This window comes from Tasmannia lanceolata, unplaced genomic scaffold (assembly GCF_043159265.1).
Source record: "Tasmannia lanceolata isolate RefF3 unplaced genomic scaffold, GAP_Taslan_0.1 ptg000037l, whole genome shotgun sequence".
In the NCBI taxonomy this organism is placed as follows: Eukaryota; Viridiplantae; Streptophyta; class Magnoliopsida; order Canellales; family Winteraceae; genus Tasmannia; species Tasmannia lanceolata.
The window spans coordinates 46,587,646-46,614,147 of NW_027518714.1; the positions used below are offsets into that span (position 1 = coordinate 46,587,646).

The window sequence follows — 26,502 nt, forward strand, 5'->3', positions numbered from 1 at the left end:
TCAGTACTTGTGTCATAAGTCTCATGGAAGTGCTTGGAGTATTAGACAGTCCAAATGGCATTATAAGCCATTCAAAGAGACCATCTTTTGTCCAGAATGATGTCATCCATTCATCACCAGATTGAAGTCGGATTTTGTGATAACCACTTAACAAATCAATCTTTGATAATACTTTTGCACCGCCAAGCATGTCGGCCATATCATCAAGATAAGAAATTGGAAACCGATACTTCACAGCACAACTATCGATACACATCCTTCTTTTCTATCTTTTTTTTAAGAAGGGCCAAAACTGCACAAGGGCTAAGACTCTCTCTCACAAGTCCCTTATGCAACAAGTCCTCAACTTGCTTTTGTAATTCCGCATGTTCTTTTCGCTCATCCAATAATGAGGCAAATTGAGGGGTGTAGCTCTAGGAATGAAGTCCATCCGATATTGGATATCACGATTGAGAACTTTCATCACCATATTTTTCGATTGCGAACTTGATTCGATACCGTTCAGAAATCATGACTTTGCCACCTCGCTTAAACCATGTAACTTTATAAGGCCTAGGGTGGTGTTCGCATTTTAGTTTAAGCTTTTCAACCATGGCTTTAGCCACCATATACTCACAGCTTCCAGAATCAGCCATGGCGTTTGAGTTTAACCTTTTTTCCATATGACGTGCAATGTGTTCAGAAAATATTGTGTCTAAGCCACTTGTCATCTACTTGGACAGACAACACACGATGAATAATAAGGCTCTCAACATCAAAAACAGGATTACAATACTCTTCTTCTCCTTCATTTTCAGGTTCTTCATCATAGATAGGTTCTTTTTCTTCCTCATCTTCTTCTGCTTCTTCTTCAACAAAGTTTATTTCAGCCTTTTTCTTAGACCAATCATATGCCCTGTGCCTAGGTTCCCCACATCGAAAGCATGAAGAATTTGTTAACATAACAGCCTTGTTACGCTCCTTGTTTCCTCCCCCATCATTTGGGTTTAGATGTTCAAAAGCGTGTGAAGAATTGTTCTTATCTTGAAAAAAGGTCTTTTCTATTATTATATTAGAAGATTCACCCCTCTTGAAAGAATTCCACATGGACTTTTCTTCAGCCTTAAGAGCCATTTGATATGCCTCTTCAAGGGTGTGAAATGCATCACAAGCTCTCCATAAATACTATATTTCAGTCCACTCAAATATCGTCCCACAAGCTGGCCATTATTTTCTTTCAGATCTATAGGGCTCAATAATTTATAAAATTGCTCCATATAATCAGCCAAGGATTGATCATTTCGTTGGCGCAACTCATGAAACTTTTGTAAAGAGATTGAGAATAGTCTAATGGTAGAAACTTGTCATCTAGCTTAAGTTTCATCTCTGCCCATGTACTAACTCTTCTAATCCTCCTTCTTTCACGAATTTTTTGATATTGTTACCACCAAACAAGAGCATGCCCTTTGAGTTTTGTGACAACAAATTGCACATTTCTTTCATCCGAGAGATTTTTCCATTCAAAGAATGCTTCTAATGATGTTATCCAATCAAGATAGTCATTGGGATTGGATAATTCTATCTGTTCTTTCAACAACTCTAGCCAACCATTCCATACTCCATCGGTCATTTGGTGGGGCTGCTGGAGCTTCAACAGAACTAAAGGAGTCACTGTCTTCATTCGTATTCCTCCTTTCACGACCAAATGAAGCAATTCTCCTACGTCAGGGAGAAGAGGGGGCCGGCGCTCTTTCTAAAAGATCATTCACTACTTGTCGAAGCTCTTGATTAGATTGATGGAGTTCGGCAAATTTAGCTCTCACATCGTCTTCATATATTTCAATAATAGGTCACCCATGAGCTCGTCATCCACAGGGCATTTTATAAGCTTGAAAAACCAAGCAAACTCGGATTTGCAGTCCCCCTCCGTCGGCTTTTACTAAAATGCTAATATCTCCCTATAGAAAATACAGATTTATGATTTGTTTGTTGAGCTGGAAACTAAACTCGAAGATCTTTCCGTTTCTTCATGGATTGTATAAATTGGACACTGATAACCCCTTCAAATATGGCATGAAAAAGACCCTAAATATCTGGACTGTAAAAATTCTAATTGTGCCGATTGGCAAAGTGCGCCACTTCTTCCCGCTCTGATGCCAAATTTGGTGTAGCCCATAACCTGCAAATGAAAATACAAAAGAAAATTAAGCAAATAATAAGGATAATGGGAAAGAATGAACAAAGAATCACCGATAGGTTTGTAGCGGAATCACTGGACGCCGAGTAGGATGCTAGGAATCACTCGACTCGCAAGGCAGAATCACTCAATGCAAAAGGGGAATCACTCAACCCTTGGGAGGAATACTCAACTCCAGATTTTAGTAGTTTTCTATAGAGAATTTTAATCAAAGTAGTATTTGAAGTAAGGTTATCCCCTTCCGGCAAGATCGCTATGCGCAGCAGAATAAAAAATGCATAGAACTTTAAATTGTTCTTTTTGATCTTGCAATTGCCCAAGATCCTAGAGGCTAGATTAGTTAATTATGTTAATCAAACATAAATAAATACCTATTAGAAGAAAAAATCGAGGAATCACGCTGCTTGATCTACTCCTCGAACGGTTGCGTTCGTTCTGAACGCCACGAACCCCGCAAGTTAAATCGATGGATTCTTTTTCTTTGATCGGACTATTGTGGATATGAATAACTCTTATTCACCTCTTTAACGTATGATCTAATCAGTACCTTTGTTATAGAGAAGAGAGAAATTGATTGGAAGCCTTACTCTTTGAAACTATTTCAATTGGAAGAGAGATAGAGGGAGAGAGATAAAGAGATGGAAAATGATTTTTCCAAAGAGGGAAGCAAGGGAGAATGAATTTTTGGGTATTCCACACATCAAATTTCGTTCAGCCCTCTCTCCTTTTTAGAAAGTAGAGTTTTCGTTTGATAAATCCTTGTTTCTCTCTCCCAATTCCAATCCAGTTGAGAAACCAACTTGAATTGAGACTCCTCGAGTGAATGAGACTCTCCCAAACCTCCAAGGCTATCTGGGGACATTCAAAATAAATGGAAGAACGTGTATGAATGCCTCTCTCCAGCCCTTGTGGTCTTATCTCATAAGAGTTGGTGTCGGAAACAAATTGCTTGCTTTGTAGATCCTACAATTTAGCAATTCTTATCCAACAAGGAGTTTGAGTGCAACTCAAAGTCCTTGAGCAATTGTGACTCTTCTTCCCAGCTCTCCAACTGATTTGGGAGTGTTGTGGACCCCACAAACCTTATCCAAATGTGTATCTCAATTCTCAATTCCATTCCAATTCCGCAACTTTTGCAAAACCAGTTTGGGAATAACTATCCTCATTTGGATTATACATTATTATGCTTATTATTAATTTATGTGTAATAATTAAATAATTAATTAACAACTCATATCCAATGGGAGTCATTTCGGCTCCAATTTGTCTTCAAAAAATTCTCTTACTGTCTTTTGTTACTTACTTAACAAACACATGTATATATACATATATCAAAAACAAAAATAATATATATATATATATATATATATATATACTTAATTAATATCCACATTAATCTAACAGATCATATATGTTTGTGCAATTACATAAAATGCGGAATCCTGATCCGTTTGGATGTTACCGGGTCATTTAAGTTATGAGTGGGATCGTCGTAGGGATCCGACTGTCGATCCTGCAAAATCCTATGGTGGGCCACAGTGCAACCTCGCTCTGTAGTTAAATTACACTAGCATTAGGTCAGTCGCCTCCATCGAGACGTAACCCTAAAGATGATCGTCAGATCATCTTACCCCTAATCACATCATGTCCGTGCAAGTCCTTTCTTCGTAACCACATCTACTAAGTTGACTCATACGGGAGGTGGACACCATTTACCCCCTTGGCCCACTCTTGGTATACCATTTTGGTTAAGCGGTGTTCGGCCTCCAAATGCATTTATAAAAAATCCTTTGAAAACAATTCAATGTTTCATAAAACTTTCAGATAAACATTTTATCAAATCTGCCTGGCCAGGCTATTTAATAGGCCTATTGCTCTAACAAAATTGTAGATGTCAATCCCTAAATTTAAGGGCAAAGAATCCCTTGATGAGTATCACTATTGGTCTCGAGGGTTTGCTATAGGATATAGCTTTATCCGAATGTGACTCTAAAATAGAATCACTATAAGATAGACTAAGACCCTAGAACGAGCCGACAGACCAATAAGGTCCCTCAGGTCTAAGGACCTGTGAAGGGTCCTGTATGGAAGAACAACTTTACACTTTCTTGTCCACAAGTTGTTCTTTATTTGATCCGGTTCGGTTGCCCGATCCAATCGTCGCACCCACTCTTCTTGCTTAGGGTCCACTACCCAGGTGACCGAGATAAGTCACCTCACGACACATGCATGTAGGCAAGACTAGTACTAGTTGTGTACAGGAAGAGATGTCCAATCACTTTCTTAAGTAGGAAAATTAAGGCTTGCATAGAACCGAGATGCCATATCTCCTTGCTCCTTTGGATCTGTGAATCCTTTGCGCATGGCATTTCTACTACACTACCTAAGGACGAACATGTGTCAATAAACAAGGACGAGCATGGCGTTTCTACTATGCTACACACATTCATTATTATAAATTCTCATTCTTGTCATGAAATAAACCTTTATTAATTAATAAATGTCATTCTACTGGCTTTTCAAGGCATATACTCTAACAATCTCCCACTTGCCATAAAAGCCAGTAATGCATGTATCTTAGACCCATACCCTATAGATGCTTGTCAAATACATTTTGACTAAGAGACTTGGTCAAAAGATCTGCCACGTTGTCAACTAAAGCTACTTTAGCTATGGTCACTTCCCTCTGTCGATAATCTCTCGTATCACATGATATTTGAGAAGGACGTGCTTTGATTTCTGATGAGACCTTGGTTCCTTTGCTTGAGTGATCGCCCCACTGTTATCACAATACAGCGTAACAGGTCTCTCAACACGGGGCACAACTCCAAGTTCGTTTATAAACTTCTGCATCCATACCGCCTCCTTCTCTGCATCACTCGCAGCAATGTATTCCGCCTCAGTCGTGGAGTCCGCCATGGTGTCTTGCTTGCAACTCCTCCATGAAACTACTCCATTGGTTAAGGTGAAGACAAAACTTGATGAGGATTTCATGTCGTCGACATTTGACTGAAAATCTGCATCGGTATATCCAAAAATGACTAATTCGTCTCCTCCATATACTAAACATAAATGTTTAGTTCTTCTGAGGTACTTAAAGAGATGCTTAACTGCTGTCCAATGCTCTAGACATGGGTTTGATTGATATTTACTAACCACACTTATAGATAAACAAATATCTGACCTTGTACATAACATGGCATACATCAAGCTTCCCACCGCCGAAGCGTAGGGAATCATGTTCATTTCTTCCTTCTCTTCAGATGTCTTAGGAGTCATCTCCATAAAGAGCTTGATTCCATGCCTAAAAGGTATTAACCCTTTCTTGGAATCTGCCATATGATACTTGGCCAGTATCTTATCTATGTAAGCTTCCTGTGATAGTCTAAGTGTCCTATTCCTACGGTCTCTAAACAATTTAAGGCCAAGAATATAAGACGCTTCACCCAAATCTTTCATAGCAAAGGAACTAGATGGCCATACTTTTGTATTAGTGTAGATACCCCATTTTGACTGAACCCCTTTACTTTGGTTTGGGTTGAAACCCTATTTAACCTTGGTCTTAGAGTTCTAAATTCACCCATAGTGTAGTTTAGGGTCTTAAGTAGATCCCCGTAAAGTTTCGTTAAAATTCGTTGAATTTTGCACGATAAACGAGCGCGGTTTGTGGTGTAGTGTTAGTATAGGAATAAGAGGGTTGAATTGGTCAAGTCAGGGGTCGCCCTAGGTATGCTAGAGTCGATGTAATAAATCAGAAAAGGGGCTGTTCATGGGAAGAAAAGGAGGGTAAATATGTCATTTTTTACAAAAAAAGGGGGTGAATATAGCCCGTCGAACTCGAACCATCTTTTGCGCGCCCATCATTTTGGTGCGCCCATTAAAATGGGTAGTGCCAATAGTGGTAGCTTGTTTTTCCTATAAAAATCAGTGAGAGAAGAAAATTGGGGATTCTGGATATTCCCCATTCTCGTTTAAGAAATTTGAGAGAACGAGAAAGAGAGAAAGAGAGGAAGAAATTTTGGGTTTCTCATTACCGATCATCTTCTCCGGTGATATTGCCGTGCTCCAATCGTCTCCGGCCATTTTTCCGATCATTTTCCGTTTGATTTTCCTGCTGATTATCTTCTTTGTAAACTCAAGCTATAATCGACATCTTCTTCATCTCTTATACCATTAGAAGTCCTTATCAAACCCTAGCTTAAAACTTTGTAACCCCAACATCTCAACCTCCCTACTGCTGCCGGCCATTGCCTCCACCTATCTCCGGCCAACCCGAAGCAAATCTGATCATCTCCTTCATCAACCACCCCTATTACTACCATCTCAATCTCCCTCTTCTTTACAAACCCATCCTCACCTTTTCCTACCCCAATTTCCACCATCAAACCCATTTCTAACATTCAAGCTATAGATCTGCTCCCTCACACCTAAAATCTGAACCCCAATTTCAATCTCAAGATCTTGAACTCTCAGATCTGTTCGTAATCGCTGAGATCTCTTGATTCGATAATCAAGATCAAGATAATTCCTTCTTTCTCTTGGCAATTTCAAGCGGCTGAATAGAAAAATCGGAGCAGAAGGTAATAGATCTTTTCTTTTCTCAAGTTTTACTCGATAGTTGTTATTTCTTATGGCCTCTTGTGATTTTCTTCTTTTGATTCTCATTTGGTGGTGTATGGTTGTGAATTTGGTTGAAGATCGTGGTGGTTAATCAAGGGTTGTGAAATCCCCTCTCTGTGATTTTTGTTTGGGTAGTATATGATGAGGGTTTAGGTATAACTGGTGTTAAATTTTTATTGAAATTTTCCTTCAATGGAGTGTGGTTATGATCTTATTCGATTATTCAAAGGTGTGTAATACTTTCCATAACTAGAGACATGGCTTGACATAGAGATTTTATTCATGCTTGCAATCCGTTTGATTAAATTCATCTTAGAGTAAAACATTTGTGTGGTATTGTATTCAGAAGGTAAAACTGTTAGCCTAAATGAATTTATTTCAAGTTATTGAAGAGTTTCGTTTTCAATCTTGTTTAAAAAACTAATGAAGAATTCTTTGAAATGTGTTGGTGCTGCATATTGGAAACCTGCTATGTTTGAGTAACTGTGCTAAATCTGAATATATTGGGAAATCAATCAAAGATAGGAATAATCTTGCTAAATTTGTTTGCTTCATTGACCTGTTTCCCTCATAAAGAATACCTTTGAATTCTTTTTACACCCATCCCCTGGGGCTCACTTTGTGTCCCTGTAATTCCTAAGTTTATCTTATTTTCCAATCACTTATAGCTAGGTGATTTATGTCCTTTGGCTTAACATATTGTGGCTAATATAAGGAATGTTCAACTGACATGAGCCCTTATGTATTTGTTTCTTTCAACCCTACTCTGTTTTCAATAAAAAAAATTGTGAAACTCCGGCTTCTATACAGGATTTCCATGTTTTCATTTCATAAGATCTGGATGCATGTAGTAAAGTATTCTACTAGAATATCTAATGGGAGTTGAGCATGAGGGTTGAACGTAATGAACTTTGTTCATATGTTGAGTTATTGTCATATGTTCAACCATTTGAGAGTGCAATCTTTTGGGCTTGTTGGTCTGTTATCAAATTCTAGTTATTTCATCTAACTATTGAGATTTCAAGTTGCTGGTATCTTAGTCTTCCAAATATTTTTTTGCAGCAAGGAGGATAAAAGAGGGTAAGTTGTGTTGGTTTTATTCAAAGGAATTCTACAATTCATTTTTGGAAACAGGGACACTGTCCCTATCCGTGGCATCACCCGCTGAAATTTATTTATAAAATTTTGGTAGTGATGGCATCTGCATGATTTTTTTTTTAAAAAAAAAATTAGTTGAATGGTTTTGGTTTGTTTTTCTTGTTTGTTTGTTTTTTTTAGCTGGTTGTCATAAGTTTTCTGAAGAGACCATATTAATTTCTATGGTAGTCTTTTAATTGCTAGGAGTTGCATTTTGTATTCTTGATTTAAACTTCTAGGTGTTAATATTTCAGCTTATAGGCTTGCAAAATGAATTGTATTGTTCATGCTTTCTTTGTATCCACTTTGACCTTTAACAACTCCCAATGGACCAAGAGAACTCCAACATGTTCTTGGAAGGCTTCATCTCAATTTTGTAGGGCATTACCCTTGACATTAGCATGTTAGTAAAGCTTAAAAAATGCAATCTTGGGATAGGAATGTATGCTCATATTAATTTGCCCAGGTTTTGAAGCCATATGCATAGATTTTTTTTTATTAATGTTGTTTGTGTAACCTGAGAGTATATATTCAAACTCATAAGTTTTGAGTCTGTGTACACCTTTCTTTAGTTTTGTATATGTATAGTGAAAATCTGAGTATACTTTAGCTGCTGTTATGATTTTTTTTAGCAATAAAATCAACTTATATTTTTCATGGAACACTTCTAGGATCCCATTTTACAAATCAGGTTTGTAATTTTCCCATAAGGTCATTCGAGTTAGTGCATCAATGTGAAATATGACCGAGAATTGAATGAGAGCATCTGTGTATGAGTATAGCTGTATATGTGTATTCATGAGTGAATGAATGTGTGCTTGTGTGAGTGTGTGTGTGTGTGTATCCATGAATATATGAAGGGATATATGTGAGTTTGTGTGAATATATGTCTATGTGCATGTGTATGTACATATGGATATGTATAAGTATGTGTGTGTGAGTAAATATGTGCATGGAATGAATGATGCTTATAAGATTATGGGGTGTTCATTTGGTACATCCCCTAGATTAGAAGGTTTTTCATGCTACAAAGTTAACCCAGCCATGATTTCCCTGCTGCAAATTTAGATCATTCAGCCCAGTTCAGCTCCTGTTTTGACATCGTTCAGCCCTTGTTTTCCATGGTTTAGTCTCAGTATTTTGCACAAGATTAGTTCACAGCTCAGCCCCTGTTTGGTAGGCACAATTCAGCCCACCATTCACTTGTAGTTCAACTCATGCTATTGTGTGCATTGTGTACGAAATTAGTTCATTCACTTTTAACTCAATGCATGTTCTGTGTATGGTTCAGCCCATGTTGTATGTGACGAAAGGTTAGCACATACACCCACAATTTAGTCCATAATTCAACTCCTGTTTTGTACAAAGTGCAATCCTAGAAATCAGCCCTATTAGCATCAAGTGCAGTTCAGAAATCAGCCCTTGTTGTTAGCACAAAGTGCAGTCCATGGTTCATGCTCCCTGTTCAGCACATCTTTTTGACACCAAATTATGTATATCCCAGGTTTCCAGTAGAACTCATATAGTGTAGAGTTCATTCGTGGTGCAAAGATTTGTACAAATACTTGTAAATGCAGCATTCCAGCATTATCTTTTGTCTAAATTTCACTATCAGGGAAGTATATTTCAAGCAACATTACTTTTGTAACATCTTTATTTGAAAATGTCTGCATGTACTTTAAATACTTGCTATATTGTTTGGGATGTAAAGAAGTTATCCACATCTATTTGTGTATGCTTCATGATCGTCTTTGCCTCCTTATTATGTCTGACAAATTATGAAAAGTGTCATTAGTGGAAGTTATATCATTATAAGGCATGCATTGCACCTTGTTGTTACATCTTTACCTATGAGCTTGGTGAGTAGAGGGAAACATAGCTGCTGCCCTACATGATTATATCAGTCCAGCTATGCTATGCTGCCTGTACACATTTTATGTTATAGAACTCTCATATATTCTGTTTGATTTAGACTAGTATTGGGCGGTTTTGATAGAAGCATAAAGCTTATGTTTTTAAGTAGATTGGACTATATGATTGGCATGTCTTATGTTATTCAGAATACTTGAACTAGTTGTATTGCAAAATTGGCATGTTTTGTTTCGCTAAAAGTCATGATGATGAGTTAATATTTTGTGTACGATGTACATGTTAAATACAATGTACCTGTCTGTATTTTTATTGTGAAAGTTAGCTGTTTTGACTTAGAAAGAGACAAGTGATATGAATTATGGTTATATTTTATTTCATTTTCCGTCTTAACCTGGGACATTAGCTATTTACAGTATTAGAATGAAATAAGTCTAGGTTTTACTAGCCTACTGGTCATATTCTATTGAGATAGTTTAGAGGGAATGGTTGAATCATTTGCCTAAATTATTATTCACAAAGTCAATATATAAACACATAAGGGCATAAAAACAATAATAATAATAATAACAGAGTCTCTTTCATAAAAGTGTTGTCTCAGGTGTTGATGCTAATATTGACCTATGTTAATGAGTGTATGTGAAATACAGGTGTGACAATTCAAGAGGGGGGTGAATTGGTCAATTAGAAATTTTAGGCTTAATTAAAGGAGATTAAAAATTAATTCATTTAATTAAACACTAATTAGTTTAACCCTTGTTCAAATACGTATATCAATAAACTTTAGGGATTAAACTTTCTAATCATGCACATTTATCTAACCCTTGTTCAAATAGATATTATAATGCAATTTAGGGTTTAGACATTTACCTTAAGTGCATTCACTAACCCCTGTTCAATTAAAGCCTAAACATAAGTAAGGTTAGTGATTACCAATTACCACACGTGCGAGAGAGAGAGAGAGAGAGAGAGAGAGAGAGAGAGAGAAGAGCAAGCATCCACAAGGCACAAGATTTATAATGGTTTGGTCACAACTTAACCTACTCCACTCTTCCAAGTTTACCTCCTTAGGATCTCCACTAAAATGATGAAGCCGTAACCCGACTCTTTCATCTCCAAAGGGAACAAACCCTTGCTTTTCCATTCTCAAGGGCCAAAGCGAAGCCCCTCGCACGAAGCCTTGACAAGGAAATCAAATCCTTGCACATGATTCACCTTTTTTCAAGGGCCGAATCTGAGACCCTTTGTCTTCACCTTTCTTTACGGGCCAAAGAGGAGACCCTCACATGAAGAACGAGTAAAAATAAAAACTCTCTTGCCTCTTAATCTACGGATTACAACATTGAAAGCTCACATTCACTCCAAGAATATACAAATGTAAAGCCCTATGGAGTGCCTCTTGATAACATGCAGAAATGGAAGATAAAAGAGGTTTTTAGCTTTTGAAAGAAAAAGGCTGAAGCTCAAAGAGAAATGGGATTTGATCTTTCTCTAATGTTGAAAACCTTGTAGAGATAGGTTTTAATCATGTATATAAAGAGTATTTGAAAATATGACCGTTTGGGGTAAAACTGTAAATTAATGGCTTGAAAAAGTCAAGCAGAAAATGCCCGATCTGAGAGGACCGGTGCCAAGGGACGCGAGATCCCTCCTGCAATCCTCAAAGATCTCCACATGTGAAGGAGAGCTCTACCAAGGAACTCTCAAAATAGGTGCCACTCCCACAGCATAGCATGAGTGGCGATACATAACGAATGAGATACATCTTGATCCGGAGCCAGGGCTCGAAACCGAGATGTACCTAAAAATAACTCAGAGTCCCCATCCATGGATACGCCATGGAACCAAAACAAATGCTCTGTCTGCAACGGATAACTAGAGATACAAAAGGTCCGTGCCTGATTACGAATGGGGAAGGTCCGAAGAGCACCCCAAATTCGTCCGAGTGCAAGCACTTGGTCTCTTATGCCATTTGTCATTAACCTCGAAGAGTTTTGGGCGGAAATCATGTGAAATGGGAATAAATATCCCCGAGTGGACGTCTAACTAATCATGCATGACTCAGGGATGAAATAATAAGCATACACAACATAAATGAAAGAAGTGTGTCACCTAAGCATCGCTAGGTTATGTGTGACATACCTAATGGGTGTCTAAGTTCTGGTGAACAAACACATGCATGCTACAGCTAAAGGTATAAGGTCTGCGCATGAAAGTAAGAAAACATAGCAAAACACACAACATAACAAAACAACAAATCCTAAGACTCTAAACGATTTAGCCCGAGTCCTCGGATGGTCTGATATTCATCCAAAGAAGCCTACGTATCCCCGCCTCCACGAGAATCAGAGCAACGTAGTTTTTCGCGCCTATTCTAAGCTAGGATGCCTAAGACACCTAAACATCTATCCTATACTCGACCTAAAAGACTGGACTAGTTCTTAAAGCTTCTTGAATGATCATTTAGATTTCAGTGGATTGTAGATTTTAGGACACCCTATATGCCCTAGCTAAATGCGAGTTAGCCCTAAGCTAATGCAGGTGGTTCCTACAACCTATGTGTAACTAGGCAGTGCGTCCTAAGGAAAACAATGGGATCACTAACGCATCTTAGACCTAGTCATCAGTCGGCGATATGAATCGCCAATTGACCGGACGAAGGTGCTCCTAGCTAGGACAAACTCGTAACTCTAACACAAACACACAACAAGCAAACAACCAAACGACAAACTCCTAACTCTAAAACCCTCTATCTAGGACAAACTCCTAACTCTAGAGGAAGATCATTTTGAAAATAAGGTTTTAAAGTTGTTTGAACGATTTTGTGAAAGATTTAAAAAGTCTATTTACAAAGTTTGGCTGGAGTTGGGATAAAGATCCCAAGCTGCACTACGTACCTCGTGAAAGAGGATCAAGCCAACGTAGTTCAAAAATCGAACTCTCCTAACTAAAACCTAACACTCCAAATGATTTAAGGGTTTTTAATGTATTTTTTTTAAATGCTTTTAATATTTTTAAAGTTTTCAAATGTTTTTGAGTTTTAAATTTCTAATGTTTTTTGAATTTTAAAGCTTTTTCAATGTTTCAGACCTTTAAATGTTTTCACTCTTAAAGGGAACACGCAAGTACAACCACAAACTAGGGCACAGCCCTATAGCTAAAGGGGAAACCCCGAACAAGCAACTAGCGTCTCAAAGAGACAGTCCACAACAAGAAAAGAAGTGTCCCAAGAACAAAGAAAACAATCTAAGATCCCAAGCAGGAAATGGTCTATATGACTGAGTTAGTCTCTAATGGAAAAAATTCTAACTAATAACACTAGGGAGAGAGTACAAATGAGTCAGAGACTCTTTAATAACACTACCAAGTCAAAGACTTGCTCTAAAAGAGGAGGCCACTCTAACATGAGGCTAGGTAAGCCTCCCAAAGGGAAAACTCTCTATATGAGACAAGGCTTGTCTCCGAGACACAAATGACGTAAACAAGGGTTCTGATGAGACTGGGCAAGTCTCCTATATACAAAGGAGGGGAACACTACTTGGACTGAGCAAGTCCTCTAAGGATGGGCTTGGGCTAACGCCTTCATCGCCCTAACCTGAGAGTAGGTTCCCACGGATCGATCGAAAGATCAAACGCTGCAGATGGTCCCAAACACATAGGTTCGTATAATCATATGCCCATTTTAAGATCCAAACTTTGATTTAAAAGAAAAGAGGAGGATATTTTTCACAGGCATGAACTAAGTCTGAAGGTGACGTGGGGTTGCTGGAATTGATTTTTCGGAGAAGCACCCACCCAGGAATCCAGTAGCTCTATGCCTAAAAATCTCACATGCTCGCGAAGGAAGACGGGTGCATAACTTGAAGACCCAGAAAATTGAATAAACAAAACTCCAAACTACGCTTAGAAATATGAGATCTTAGATGCAGAAACCATGGTGGAGAAGAGATTAAAAGGTAAAACCTGATGCCCGCATTATTTGAATATCCGCAAAAAGATAACCATGGAATGATAGTAAGAATTAAGGTAAGAGGGCATAATTCTAACCACATACAGACACCAAGGATAAAACAAAATAGTAGGAATGAGACCGAGAAATATCAAACTATCCATTTGCATTACCCAAATATATCTATCAAAATGTCCAAGATCAAAGTAAAATTAGAGTAAAAGACCAAATCACGACCTGTACTGTTCGAATATTCCCTCCAGAGGCAAACAAAATGAAATTAGAACTGAAAGTAATGCCCTTCCTCCGAAAAATAAACATGTGATACGGAGGCCAAATAGGGCATCAAGCATATGCTAACATGTTTCCTAATAAAACCAAGATAATTCTCAGGGCATTTTTTTTATTAGGAACCAAGGACCGATTGGGAATAATGGGGACAATGGGGACAAAAAGAAATGCGAAAATTCAACCTGCATTTGCAAAACTCACAATGGAGACATTTCACAAGTCATACCATCCACAAAATATTATGTTTGGCTTAAGCTAAGCATCCTGCAAAGGGGCAAATACTTACAATCATTCAAATAAAGAAGGGTTGAGCCATAACAAGTTAACATTGTAAGGGGTCATTAGAGTGGGGTGTAATTCGGGCTGGTCACTTAAGATCCAAATTGAATTACTGCCTACAGACCGGGGTCAGATGAAGAGAGTAATTCCAATTTATGAGGCAAGCCAATTTAGATATTTGAATGCATAAAAACGATTATGATCTAAAACTCAACAAATGAAGGAACTGCAATAGGGTTTTACATACGACTACAGGACCAAGGGAAATTCAACATGTACTTTCCTGACTTGGGGAACCGAAATGAAGACAAGGACTGAAAATTAGTAAATCAATTTGGGTCCTCGTCTCAAGATATTGAAGAAGAGAGTATTGACACAACTCTCCAAGCCCTAACAGAGGAGACTTCATGTTGTAGCACTGAGGTCGACTATAACACAAGCAGATTTAGAATAGAATGAACGAGAACCATACTATTGTGAAATCATGGCAAACAAATTTTAATGTCTTGATCAAAACTATGTTACGTTGATCATTCCAAAGACTACTAGATTCCAAGCTTCTACAAATCAGCAAACTATTTCATAGATTTCAAGAAGAAATTATACAAATCCACCATGGAAGAGAAAACATTTTGATTCTTGTATCATTCAAAGCGAGATTAGGCCCAAAAATCGTTTTCTACAAAGCCACTAATCAAAAGCTATTCATGAATTGCATACAGCACATGACTGAAAATATCTAAAGGAGGAAAAGTACACCCAAATTGCCTAATTCAGAACCTGTCTCAGAATCAAATCTCCAAAATGTTAATGAATGGTAATCTTATCAAGGGAATCATCACGAGAAATGCAACAACATGTAACTTTAATAGACCAAACATACTCTAGGATCATCAAAAGATCGAACCACAAAACAATTCAGCTGAACCCTCGACATGGGTCTCCTGTGAAATCAGATGATACTTGTATCATCTGATTTCCTACATCAATTAGGCATAGATCACTTCACCCTCCATTCACCACAGAAACTTGTATTTTCATCTTGCATTCAAAGATCAAATTAGCATCCAAACCCACGAATCAATGCCATATTTTGAGAGAATTAGAGCAAACAAATTTGCAGGTTTCAACAATACAAGATGGTAGAAATGTTACCTGTTACTGATGTTACTGAAGGCTTCAGTTCAGTCTCTTCTCGCCCAGATCCTCCTTTTCCATCCAGCCACGAACAAGGGCGATGATGAGAGAAATGAATAGATCTACGGTTTGGGGATTTGCAGAGATGGAGATGGTGATAAACTAATGGAATCTACCGATAATGGTAGATGTAGAAGATGGGAAAAGGGGTCTGATGGTTGGGGACCTAAAAGAATGGTGGAAATGGGCTTACGGGTTAGGAATTAGGGTGACCGGAGTTAGGTGAAATCGGGAAAGAGAGAGAGATGGCCGACGAGCTATGGTGGTAGATGAAGGGGATTAAAGATTAAAAATGATAGAAATGAGGTAAGGGGAAGAGATGGTGTTAATGGAGGCTTGGATTGGATCTGATGGTGGGGTTTGAAGAAATGGGTGGAGGGTAGCTTGCCGGTCGGAGGAGGCTTGGCCAGAATATTGCCGGAGTTCGACGGAGCTTACCTCTGCAATTTCTCTCCTTCTCCCTCAGCTCTCCCTCTTTGCTCTGTTTTCTTGGAATTTTCTAGCGAAAATCCAAAATCCTCTCTATTGATGGCTGATTTGGGTAGAGCCTAATGGTGGGTTAGGAAGAAGTGGGGAGTGCTGGGTGAGATGGGTTTTGGTTTGGGTTTAGGCTAGATTTGATCGGAGGTTGCAGATGTGGGTTATGGGTTGTGGCTGTGAAGGAAGGGATAGAAATGGGAGACAGATCAGATGGGTTTGATGGTGGCTGTGATGGGGGTAAGGGCGGCTGATGGTGTTAGGGTGGTCGGATTCCGGTGGGTTCGTCGGAGCTCGGCGAAGGTGGACTGAGGTGAGGGAGATGTTGCAGAGATTGTTGAGATGGGGTTAAGGAAGGACATGGGGATAATCGGATTCCGGCAAGCTCGCCGGAATCAATGGGGATGGGATCAGACTTCGAAGTGGGTTTGGGAGACGATGAAGAGGGGTTTCGAGGGTTTGATGGAGGTGGTAGTGTAGATGGTGGCTGATGGCAATAGGGAGGGAGCTGATGGGGGTGGAGGTGGCTGATGGAGGTGCAGAGTGGTTAAAGATGGTGGTGGCAATGGCGATGGGCGCCCGGAGAAGATGGGGCGAAGATGGTGGCAGCACTCCCCTCTCCTCTTTTTCTCTTTTTTTTCTTTTGCTGCAAATGAGAAGAGCCTCCCAAAACCCTAATTTGTTGGGCTTTTTTAACCTAAGAGAAATGAAATATTAGTACCCCCCTTTTCCCCTTGGACAGCCCCCTAATGTATTGATTACTACTCTTTTTATACTACAGGGGGGCATAGGTAAAACAAGCCTACGCAAAATAAAAATGAATTTAACCCCCCCTCCTTCCATGGACCACCGACCTTAGTGCAATCCCTGACAACCTTTAACCTGCAGGGGGGGCCCAAGTAAAAAACAGGGGGAGATATTTTTGAGAAAATATCTTCTCCTCCCTTTTGATCCTAGCCCTTCAAATCAACTTTTTGTTTAAGGGCTGGGATCAAAGGAAGCTCAACCACCTAGGAAGCTTCAAGCCTCCTAACTAATCCTAGTCTTAAGCATCTCACTAACCTAGCTTAGGGCTTAATGGTGACTTGGAGGGGAAGAAAAGCATCTTCGCAAATTACGAAATTTCCCTGGTTCAGGATAATACACCCTCTAATTAAGTTACACACTAATCCGCATACCCCTTTATCTCCCTGGACAGCCCACCATAGCAAATTTGAACTGGCTTTTTAGGTCCCAGCGCACCCCTATTTCTGGCTAAGTCACCACCCTTATTCCTACACTACACTACTCTACAAACGTCGTCCGTTTGCTAGGCAAACCGCGACGGATTCTAATGAAATTTTACAGGTACCTTGGTGGGACCCTAAGCTAGCCTAAGGTGTAATTTAGCGTCCTAACACACTGATTTGAAAAAGTTAAGCACAAAACATGGAGGTGCAGGGCACGGTCAAAATGGGGTGTCTACAGCTGCCCTTTCAGGTTTTTAGATTAGCGGATAAATGACTAACTTTTACCTAGATCGCCCTTTCGAGTTTTCAGTCTTGCAGGTCTTCAGACTCTATTTTTTCTTATTCTTTCTTTTCAACTTAAAACCTTTGCCTTAATAAACCATAAGGACTTATGGGTCGGATAGGGTTCAGAAAGAAAAAAGCCTTGGGCTTGTTTTTCAAAATGTGACTGAACCCAGATAAACCAGGCTGCCTATGTATCATCGTGAAGTTGGAATCAAGTCAGACATAGTTCTGGACTATGCCCCTTGTTTCTAGGTTTTAAAATGAATTGATTTGGGCCCAAGGAGGTTTTAAAAAGGTTTATAACTTAAGTTTTTCTTTCTTTTTGTTCAAACGGCCAATGAAGGCCTTCTCGTATTTAAGCATAATATTTCTTGAGTTGATCAAGGTTTGTTGCCTCTACTATTCTTTCTCTATTTTTATCAAGGAGTCTGACGGATTTATCATGCAAGACTTCTTCCTCAATGTATGGACCTGCCAAGTTAGGTTTGAACTTGCCCTTGGGATCAAACACTAGGGCTCTGCATTCTCTTAATACCAATTCTCCTGGCTTTAAATTCCTAATTCAGACTTTCTTGTTAAAAGCCCTTTCAACACAGCGTTGGTAAGCCTAAGATTGATACAAAGCTTTTAGTCTCTTCTCATCTATCATTGGTGACTCTTGATATTGGGCTCTGGCCCATTCTTTCTCCAGCAATCTACTTTCCTTTAACACTTTGATGAAGGAATTTGCAATTCTATTAAAAATACCGCCTCCATATCCTATACCTAACAACATGGAGTGGCTCTTTTTGAAGATAATGTGCTATAAGCCCAAAGTGCATAAGGAAGTTTGTTCAACCAATCCTTATATGTTTTTGTCACCTTGCTGATGATTGCTTTGATATTCTTATTAGTCGCCTCCACTGCTTCATTGGTTTAGGGCCTGTAAGGAGATGATTTATGATGACTGATCTTGAATTCTTCACACAAAGAAGCCACTTCTTTCTTCAAGTGCGAACCATTGTCAGAAATCAGCTCATGAGGTACTTCGTACCAACAAATGATATTTGTTTGGATGAACTTTGCAACTCATGCAAAGGATAATGAGGCATATGTCTTTGCTCCTATCCATTTAGTGAAGTATTCAATGGCCACCAGCCACTCAAGGATTTTGGTGTAATTTTTCCAATAATATCAATTCCTCATACCAAGAATGACCTAGGAGAAGTGAGCGATTGAAATTCTTAAGGTCACACATATATATATATATATATATAGAGAATGAATCTAACACTGATGAGACTACTTCACGAATGCAAAAACAAGCTGTTTCTAACGTCGGCCATTAGTACCCAAGCCTTAAGATCTTTCTTGTCAGCATTTTTTCGTTCATATGAGGCCCACAAACTCGTTCATGAGTTTCTTCTGGATTTCAACTCCTTGATCTTCATCAATACATACAAGCTGAATTCCGTCAAATGACCTTCTGTACAACTCATCACTGCAAATGACATAATTGGTGGCCATCTTTTGCAAGACCCTTCTTTCTTTTATGGAAGCTTTTGACAGATGCCCCTTGCCAGAAATAAGATTCTTGATATTAAAATACTAGGGTTTACCATCTGAACACTTGGTTGCTATTTCTAATATCATTCACATAGGCTTGGGTCCACTGTTTTGTTACAGAAATGAGTCGGACCTCAACTCCACAAGGTATGTCAATCATTGATGCCAAAGTAGTGAAGGCATTAGCGAAATGATTATTTGTACGAGGAAAATATGTGAGATTGATATGCTAGAATCTTTCCACCAAGTTGATATGGTAAGGAACGAGCTTGTCATCTGACAAATAATCAAAGTTGAATCTCCATAGACTTCAATATCTGATACATTTAAAATCAACCCAGCTTCCAAGCTAGTTATGTAAGCTTCATATTCTGCAATGTCATTGGTATATTCAAATTACAATTTTACAGAAATCAGAACATGCTCATCTCACGGTGAGATTAATAATGCCCCTATTCCATGTCCTTGCATGTTAGATGCACTATCAAAGTACATTGTCCAAGTGAAATTCTCTGACTTCTTATCAATTGCCATAATCCCCTCATCTAGGAACTCAGGTTTCAAGCCACTGCCATCCTCAGTTGGAGCTTGGGCCAACTATTCAGTTATTGCCCTACCTTTTATGGACTTCTGGGTCACATAAGCGATATCAAGTTCTGATAACAGTAAGAGCCATCAAGTTGTTCTATCTGTGATAGCTGGATTTTCAAACAAATATTTCATCGGATCCGTTCTGGATAGTAAAAGGACTTTATTTGGAAGAAGTTAATGTCTGAGTCTTTATGTAGCCCAGACCAATGCCAAACAAGTTTTTCCAAGGGAGAGTATTTATGTTCATACTCCAATATTTTCTTGCTGAGGTAGTACATGACTCTTTCCTTTTCTGTATCAGCATCTCGTTGAGCCAACGTACATTCCATTATAGTATCAGTTCCTAAAAGGTACAACAACAAAGGTTGACCTGCAATGATTGGTGATAACACTGGAGGTGATTTCAAAAATCCCTTAATCTTCTCAAAAGCTTCTTGACACTTGTTATTCCATTGCTTTGAGGCATTCTTCTTAAGCGGTTTGAATATTGGTTCACAAATCATAGTCAATTAGGCTATAATCTTCTATGGTACTAAACTCTTCCCAATAAACCTATGGTTTCCTTTTCATTCTGAAACGGTGGCATATCTTAGATAGCCTTAATCTTTGAAGGATTCACTTCAATGCCCCAATAACTTGCCTGAAGTTACGCCAAACACACACTTATTTGGGTTGAAGCGAAGCTGATATATCAAAATCCTCTCAACGAACTTTCTCAATGCTCCAGAATGGTCTTCTCTTGTCTTGGGCTTGACAATCATGTCATCTACATATACTTCCATCTACATACACTTCTACTTCCTTGTGGATCATGTCATGGAGAAGTGTTGTTGCGGCCTTCTAATAAGTGGCTCCAACATTTTTCAAACCAAAGGGCTTAACCCGATAACATTAGGTTCCCCACTGGGTTGTGAATGTTCTCTTAATCATATCCTCAGGTTCCATCTTAATCTGGTTATATCCTGAGAATCTAGAATGAAAGAAAAGAGAGCATGCACAGCGGTATTGTCCACCAAAATATCAATGTGAAGAAGAGGAAAATCATCTTCAGGACTGGCCTTGTTTAAATCCTTTAAATCAATACATATTCGTACTTTTCCATTCTTTTGGGTACCGACACTATGTTTGCAAACCATTCTGGGTATTCAACCACTTGAAGAAATCCCACATCTAATTGCTTAGTCACTTCTTCTTTAATCCCACATCTAATTGCTTAGTCACTTCTTCTTTAATCCTAAGAACCCATTCTGGTTTCATTCTTCTGAGCTTCTATTTCTTCAGTTTTATTCGTGGTATTAATGTAAGATGATGTTGTACAATTTCTTCACTTAATCAGTGGAATATAAAAAAGATTTAAAAATACATTGGAGCTTCAAAAACTGAGTCTCAAATGCCAAAACAGACCCCAAATTTGGGTTCGGGGGAGACCCCTAGAATTGATCCTATACGGACCCAAACACCCAAAAACTAGAAGAACCAGCTACAAAAAGGTCGGAATCGGTTCGGGCCGGTCCAAGAGGGCCGGTGCAGACCATCGGACTGGCTCGGGTTGGGTCGGGTTGGTTCTGGTTATCCGGGTGGGGGGCAGGGGGTTCAACGGCGTCACACAACGACGTCACAAAGATGCCACCCACATCTTTGTGACGAGCAAGTCTTCGTGACGCGCTTTATTTTCTCAAAAAATCGCGTGCAGATCCTATCGGATACTTATTGGACCCGCGCGGTTGGACACTGTTCATTCCCTTCCCCCGAACAGTAATAGTATTTTGAAACTCTTCCGAAAAACAAAGTTTCTATACAAACTTCGATTTTACACTATGAACTCTACATACATCTAATTGAGGCGCCGTTTGCAACGTTGGACTCGTCTCTCGACAAACTACTCATTCAATCAGGAATGCCGCCGGTCAGAGCAACCTATCGCCTGCGGCACGCTGTTTTCCGGCGAAGTCCAAATATTCCCAAAAATTATTTTTCCTAACTTTAACTCGCCACATGTTAAAACTGGATCGACGAACCGTTCGTTGCGTTTGATTCATATGATCACAAGCAACGTTTCTATGCCATCTGATCACCAATCAGAGTTGCGAATCGCCGGCGGCAATTAAAATACCAGTTTTTATAAAAAAAAAACCCTATCTCAACTAATTTTCACGAATTATAATACGGTTTTCTCGCTGTTTTCTCACAGGAACCATGGCTCTGATACCACAATGTTGGTGTTCATCACAATATGAACGCCACCAACGGATCTTGGAGATCCAACTTTGAGAAAACGCAAATAACACTATGGTTTTGAATTGAAATTGAAAAAGAACATACTAGAAGCCATGGATATCGTTTTCTTCTCAATGGAAGGGTTTCCTCTCTGGTATTTCTCATTGCTCCACAACAGACGGTGATGGGAACTAACTTCCTCTCTCTTTTTGCCGTGGATTGCGAAGAGAAGGATGTAGAAAATTATTGTGTAGATGTAGGCGCCGGAGGTGGAATTTTATGAACGTTTTAGAGAAGGGATACAACTCCTCATCACGCTGATTCCTTCTCTCAAATGACTCTCTTTACGTTTACACCTTTTCACTTAATGCCTTTTCACAAAAGGCAAATAACTAACCAAATGGATCTAGGATATTGATCTTGCTAAGGCCACATACACCATTAGGATTATTTCCTAGCATATCTCACCACTTTCAGCATGTGCAAAAGATGAGTGTAGCGGAGATGTGAATGCTTAGATGGATGTGCGGCTACACAAGGTTGATGGAGATGCGAATGCTTAGATCGAATTAAAAAATGAAGGCATCCATAAAAAGGTAGGGATGGCACCAATTGAAGAGAAGATGAGAGAGCAATGTTTAAGATGGTTGGGGCATATCCAAAATAGGCCTTTGGATGCTTTAGTGAGAAGAAGTGACTCGTGCCAAGTTGATGGAGTAAAAAGTGGTAGGGGTAGACCAAAAACAACTTGGGTAGAAATAGTGAGGAAAGGCTTGAGGGCTAGGAACATAACAGAGAACATGACCTTGGATAGAATAGAATGGAAGAAAATGAAACATATAGACGAACCAGACCAGTGTCAGGATTAGACTTAGTCAATTTGAGCCGGGTAGATTCTTTTACCTTTTTTATGAAAATTTTCTAAAGGATTCATTAGCCGACCTTAACTAGTTTTGGACAAAGGCTTAGTTGAGTTGATTTGAGTTGTATATCTCACCACTTGTGCGCAGAGACTAAATTATCATTAAAGAAAATTCGTGGCTGCCCGACATGGCCGAAGGTCCCACTAATTAAAATTGAATAGGGCCGGTTCAAGTTATCTTTTTTCGTATGTTAAAGAAGTAGGAAATTTTAGAAATATTTATCCGGACCACATGCCTTGTTCATCTAACAAGATATAACAAACCACCTTTTGTTACCTTGTGTCAATGGTTCTACTATGAGGTAAATACATTTAAATTCGCAAGAGAAGCAGTGTGTAAGACCATCAGTATGGCACCAACTGATCTTGGTCGTTCATTTTCTGCCCCCCACTGCTTGAATTTCCACAACTTACCATGGATGTAAGACTTTCATCTAAGTTAAAAACGTTGATGAGATTGAGTTATTGTTCAAGAATTTACCAGTAGACTGTTTGTGCATACACGCAGCTGTTTATTTTTATAGAGGCGGGATGATCTTTTATATTATGGACAAGAACTTAGAAATATCTGAGTAGTAAATAAATGGGTGACCCTTACTCGTTTTATCCTCTGTTCGATTACCAATCATCGATAGATACAAAAGTAGGTAGAAATTAGTCCACACATTTCTTTGTTTTGACCCCTTTGGCTATATGTACTATTGTGGGTTTCTTCCTCTGAAGCATGTTAGTTCAGATGGCCCTCTTTCAATGGGAAGGAATGCTCAGCCCAACCATCCTACCTTCCCTTCTCTTTGCCTTCATTTTCCTAGCTCTAATTCTGAAGCATTTATCAAAGGAATTAAGAAATAGTGGCAACAATAGAGGGCCAAGACTCCCACCAGGCCCATCAAAGTTGCCAATTATAGGCAACCTGCACCAGCTAGGTGACATGCCCCATATCTCCCTCTGGCGTCTCTCGCAGAAATTCGGCTCCATCATTCATCTAAAATTCGGTGAGATCCCAACTGTTGTTGTCTCCTCCGCTGCAATGGCAATGGAAGTGATGAAGACCCATGATCTTGTACTTTCAAGCAGGCCTCAGATGTTCTCAGCTAAGCACTTCTTCTATAATTGCACCGATATCGTCTTCTCTCCCTATGGTCCCTACTGGAGGCACATCCGAAAGATCTGCATACTTGAGCTCCTTAGCATCAAACGAGTCCAATCGTTTGGTTTCGTAAGAGAACAAGAGGTTGAGCGGCTTGTTCGCCGGATTGCTTCTACCTATCCGAACCCAGTTAATCTATCCAAGATGCTTGGGCTTTTCGCTAGCGATGTGCTTTGCCGAGTGGTCTTGGGAAAGAATTTTTCGGAAGGAGGAGAGTACGATAAACACGGGTTTCAAAAGATGCTAGAGGAGTACCAGATTTTGCTTGGGGGATTTAGTTTGGGAGATTTCTTTCCATCTATGGAATGGATTAACTCAATAAACGGCTGGAAACGAAGACTTCAGAGTGCCTTCAGATGCTTCGACCGCTTCTTTGATGACGTAATTGAACAACACCTCAATTCCAAGAAAGCAATGGAGGAGATCAAAGACCTTGTTGATGTTTTGCTTGAATTACAGAAGAGCAACAGCCTTGACATGCCTCTAACCATGGACAACATCAAGGCCATCATCATGGTTAGTAACACGATCTCTTCTTTTCTTCCTCTTAAATGGTTGTTAAGGTGTACAAAATCCGGAGCTAGAGACAGTCAACGAAATCCTAACTTGATCTCCAATTACAATTAAAAACAAAATCAATACTAACTTTGCATGTCGGCTAAGTTAAGCAATTCACTAGAAGAAAGTAGGGTTTCACCATCGGTCAGGTCCGTCTAGTAAATGTTATACCGGTAGAATATCGGAAGTCACAATAAGGGCATGTTTGGTTACCATGATTTTTTTTCATGATAAATTGATGTCTCCAAGTAGAGATGAGGGTGAAGTGGCTAAAAATCAGGAAACTAGTCTCTCTGGTGAGGAGAAGGGGCAAAAAAAATCAGGAAACAGTAATTCGGATTTTGAGTCGAGTTTTTTGTTTCCGGATTTTAGCCCCTTCTCACCACTTGGAGATGCTAGTTTCCTGTATTTTGTTTACTGATTTATAGCCATTTCTCCCGCCCAACCCCTCTCTCACCACTTGGAGGCGCCGGTTATTATGAAAAATAAATTCATGGTAGCCAAAAGCATGGTTTTAAATTTCAACCAAAATCCGAAATTTCGAATTCTGGTGGGACCGAAACCGAAATTTTCCGAAATTCAATTTTTCGCCATTAAAAAAAAAAAAAACGTGTGACAAAATTTCAGCTGTCCGGAATTTGGAACCAAATTACCAAATTTCAGACCGAAATTTCGGATTTCGCCGAAATTTTGGTTTTTGGTGGCGTCCGAAACGGTTACCGAAACCGAAATTTTAAACCATGGCCAAAAGTACCCTAAGTTATGGGCTAGTTTAGTGAGTTTACTCAACCACTGATTTATCATTTCCATCAATGCAGGACATGTTTGTTGCTGGAACCGATACAACCTTCATAACCCTCGATTGGGGGATGACGGAGCTCATCATAAATCCGAGAGTGATGAGAAAAGCACAAGACGAAGTAAGAGGAGTTGTACGAGATGGAAAAATGGTGCAAGAGAGAGATCTTCCTCAACTTCACTACATGAAAGCAGTGATCAAGGAGACGTTCAGACTCCACCCTCCAGCCCCTGTATTGGTCCCAAGGGAATCCATTGAAGAAGTAACAATTGGAGGGTACGTAATCCCTTCAAAGACGCGCTTCTTTGTAAATGCTTGGGCAATTGGGAGGGACCCAGACTCCTGGCAGAATCCGGAAGTCTTTGAACCCGAGAGATTCATTGGTAGTTCTATCGACTATAAGGGGCTGGATTTTGAACTCATTCCATTCGGATCTGGACGAAGAATTTGCCCTGCAATTTCATTTGGAACGGCTAGTGTAGAGCTTGCTCTTGCTCAGCTTCTCCACAGCTTTGACTGGGAGCTCCCACATGGTATTGCACCAAAAGATTTGGATATGACTGAAGTGTTTGGTATCACAATGCACAGAATCAATGATCTGATGGTAGTCGCCGAACCACGATTTAATTAAGGTTTTAATGCTAATTGAAACTAGTCTTTCTTGTTCTACTTGGGAGCTGAACTTGTTCCTCCAACAATGTCTCTCTGAATCAAAATTTAGATTCCAAGCTTCATGGTGTAGAGATGCTTTTGGATCTATGTTGTTGCTTTATATTGTAAGAACTATATGTAAGCTTAACTTATTTACGTTAAACGATCTTATGATTACAAAGAATATCATAGTTCCAAGAATGATCTTTGATAAAACTTTTCGGACCTTAATGTTCAGATTAATTTGAACAAGCATATGACCCAGTGCCAATTCTAGAGTCGGGGCAGGTGATCAGGTCCATTGATTTGGTTAGACACCATAAAAATCCACACCATTGGAGAACAACTTGCCATGATCAAATGACCTTTTAACCCCTTCACACCTGCCCCATATCAGGCTGGGTCACACCTGGCCCTGTACCTAGGCAGGTCTCCACTTATGACCCAGCTTACGACCGGAACATTCGACCACGCTATTGTATCCTTCTTCGGAGGCTCAATATGTGGTGGCTTTCGCTTTGATCATTTTTTCCAGTCGCTCCTTCTCCCGAGGGCCACTC

The 26,502-nt window shown here is 39.4% G+C and overlaps 1 protein-coding gene across 1 annotated transcript; it reads left to right on the forward strand.

The window, feature by feature from the left end:
* The first annotated feature begins 23,468 nt into the window (after nt 1–23,468).
* On the forward strand, nt 23,469–26,143 carry LOC143861860 (cytochrome P450 71AP13-like). Its single transcript, XM_077372813.1, has 2 exons — nt 23,469–24,450; nt 25,311–26,143. Exons 1-2 carry the CDS (start codon nt 23,509–23,511, stop codon nt 25,920–25,922), a joined length of 1,554 nt encoding a protein of 517 aa, XP_077228928.1. The 5' UTR covers nt 23,469–23,508; the 3' UTR covers nt 25,923–26,143.
* The last annotated feature ends 359 nt before the right edge of the window (nt 26,144–26,502 follow it).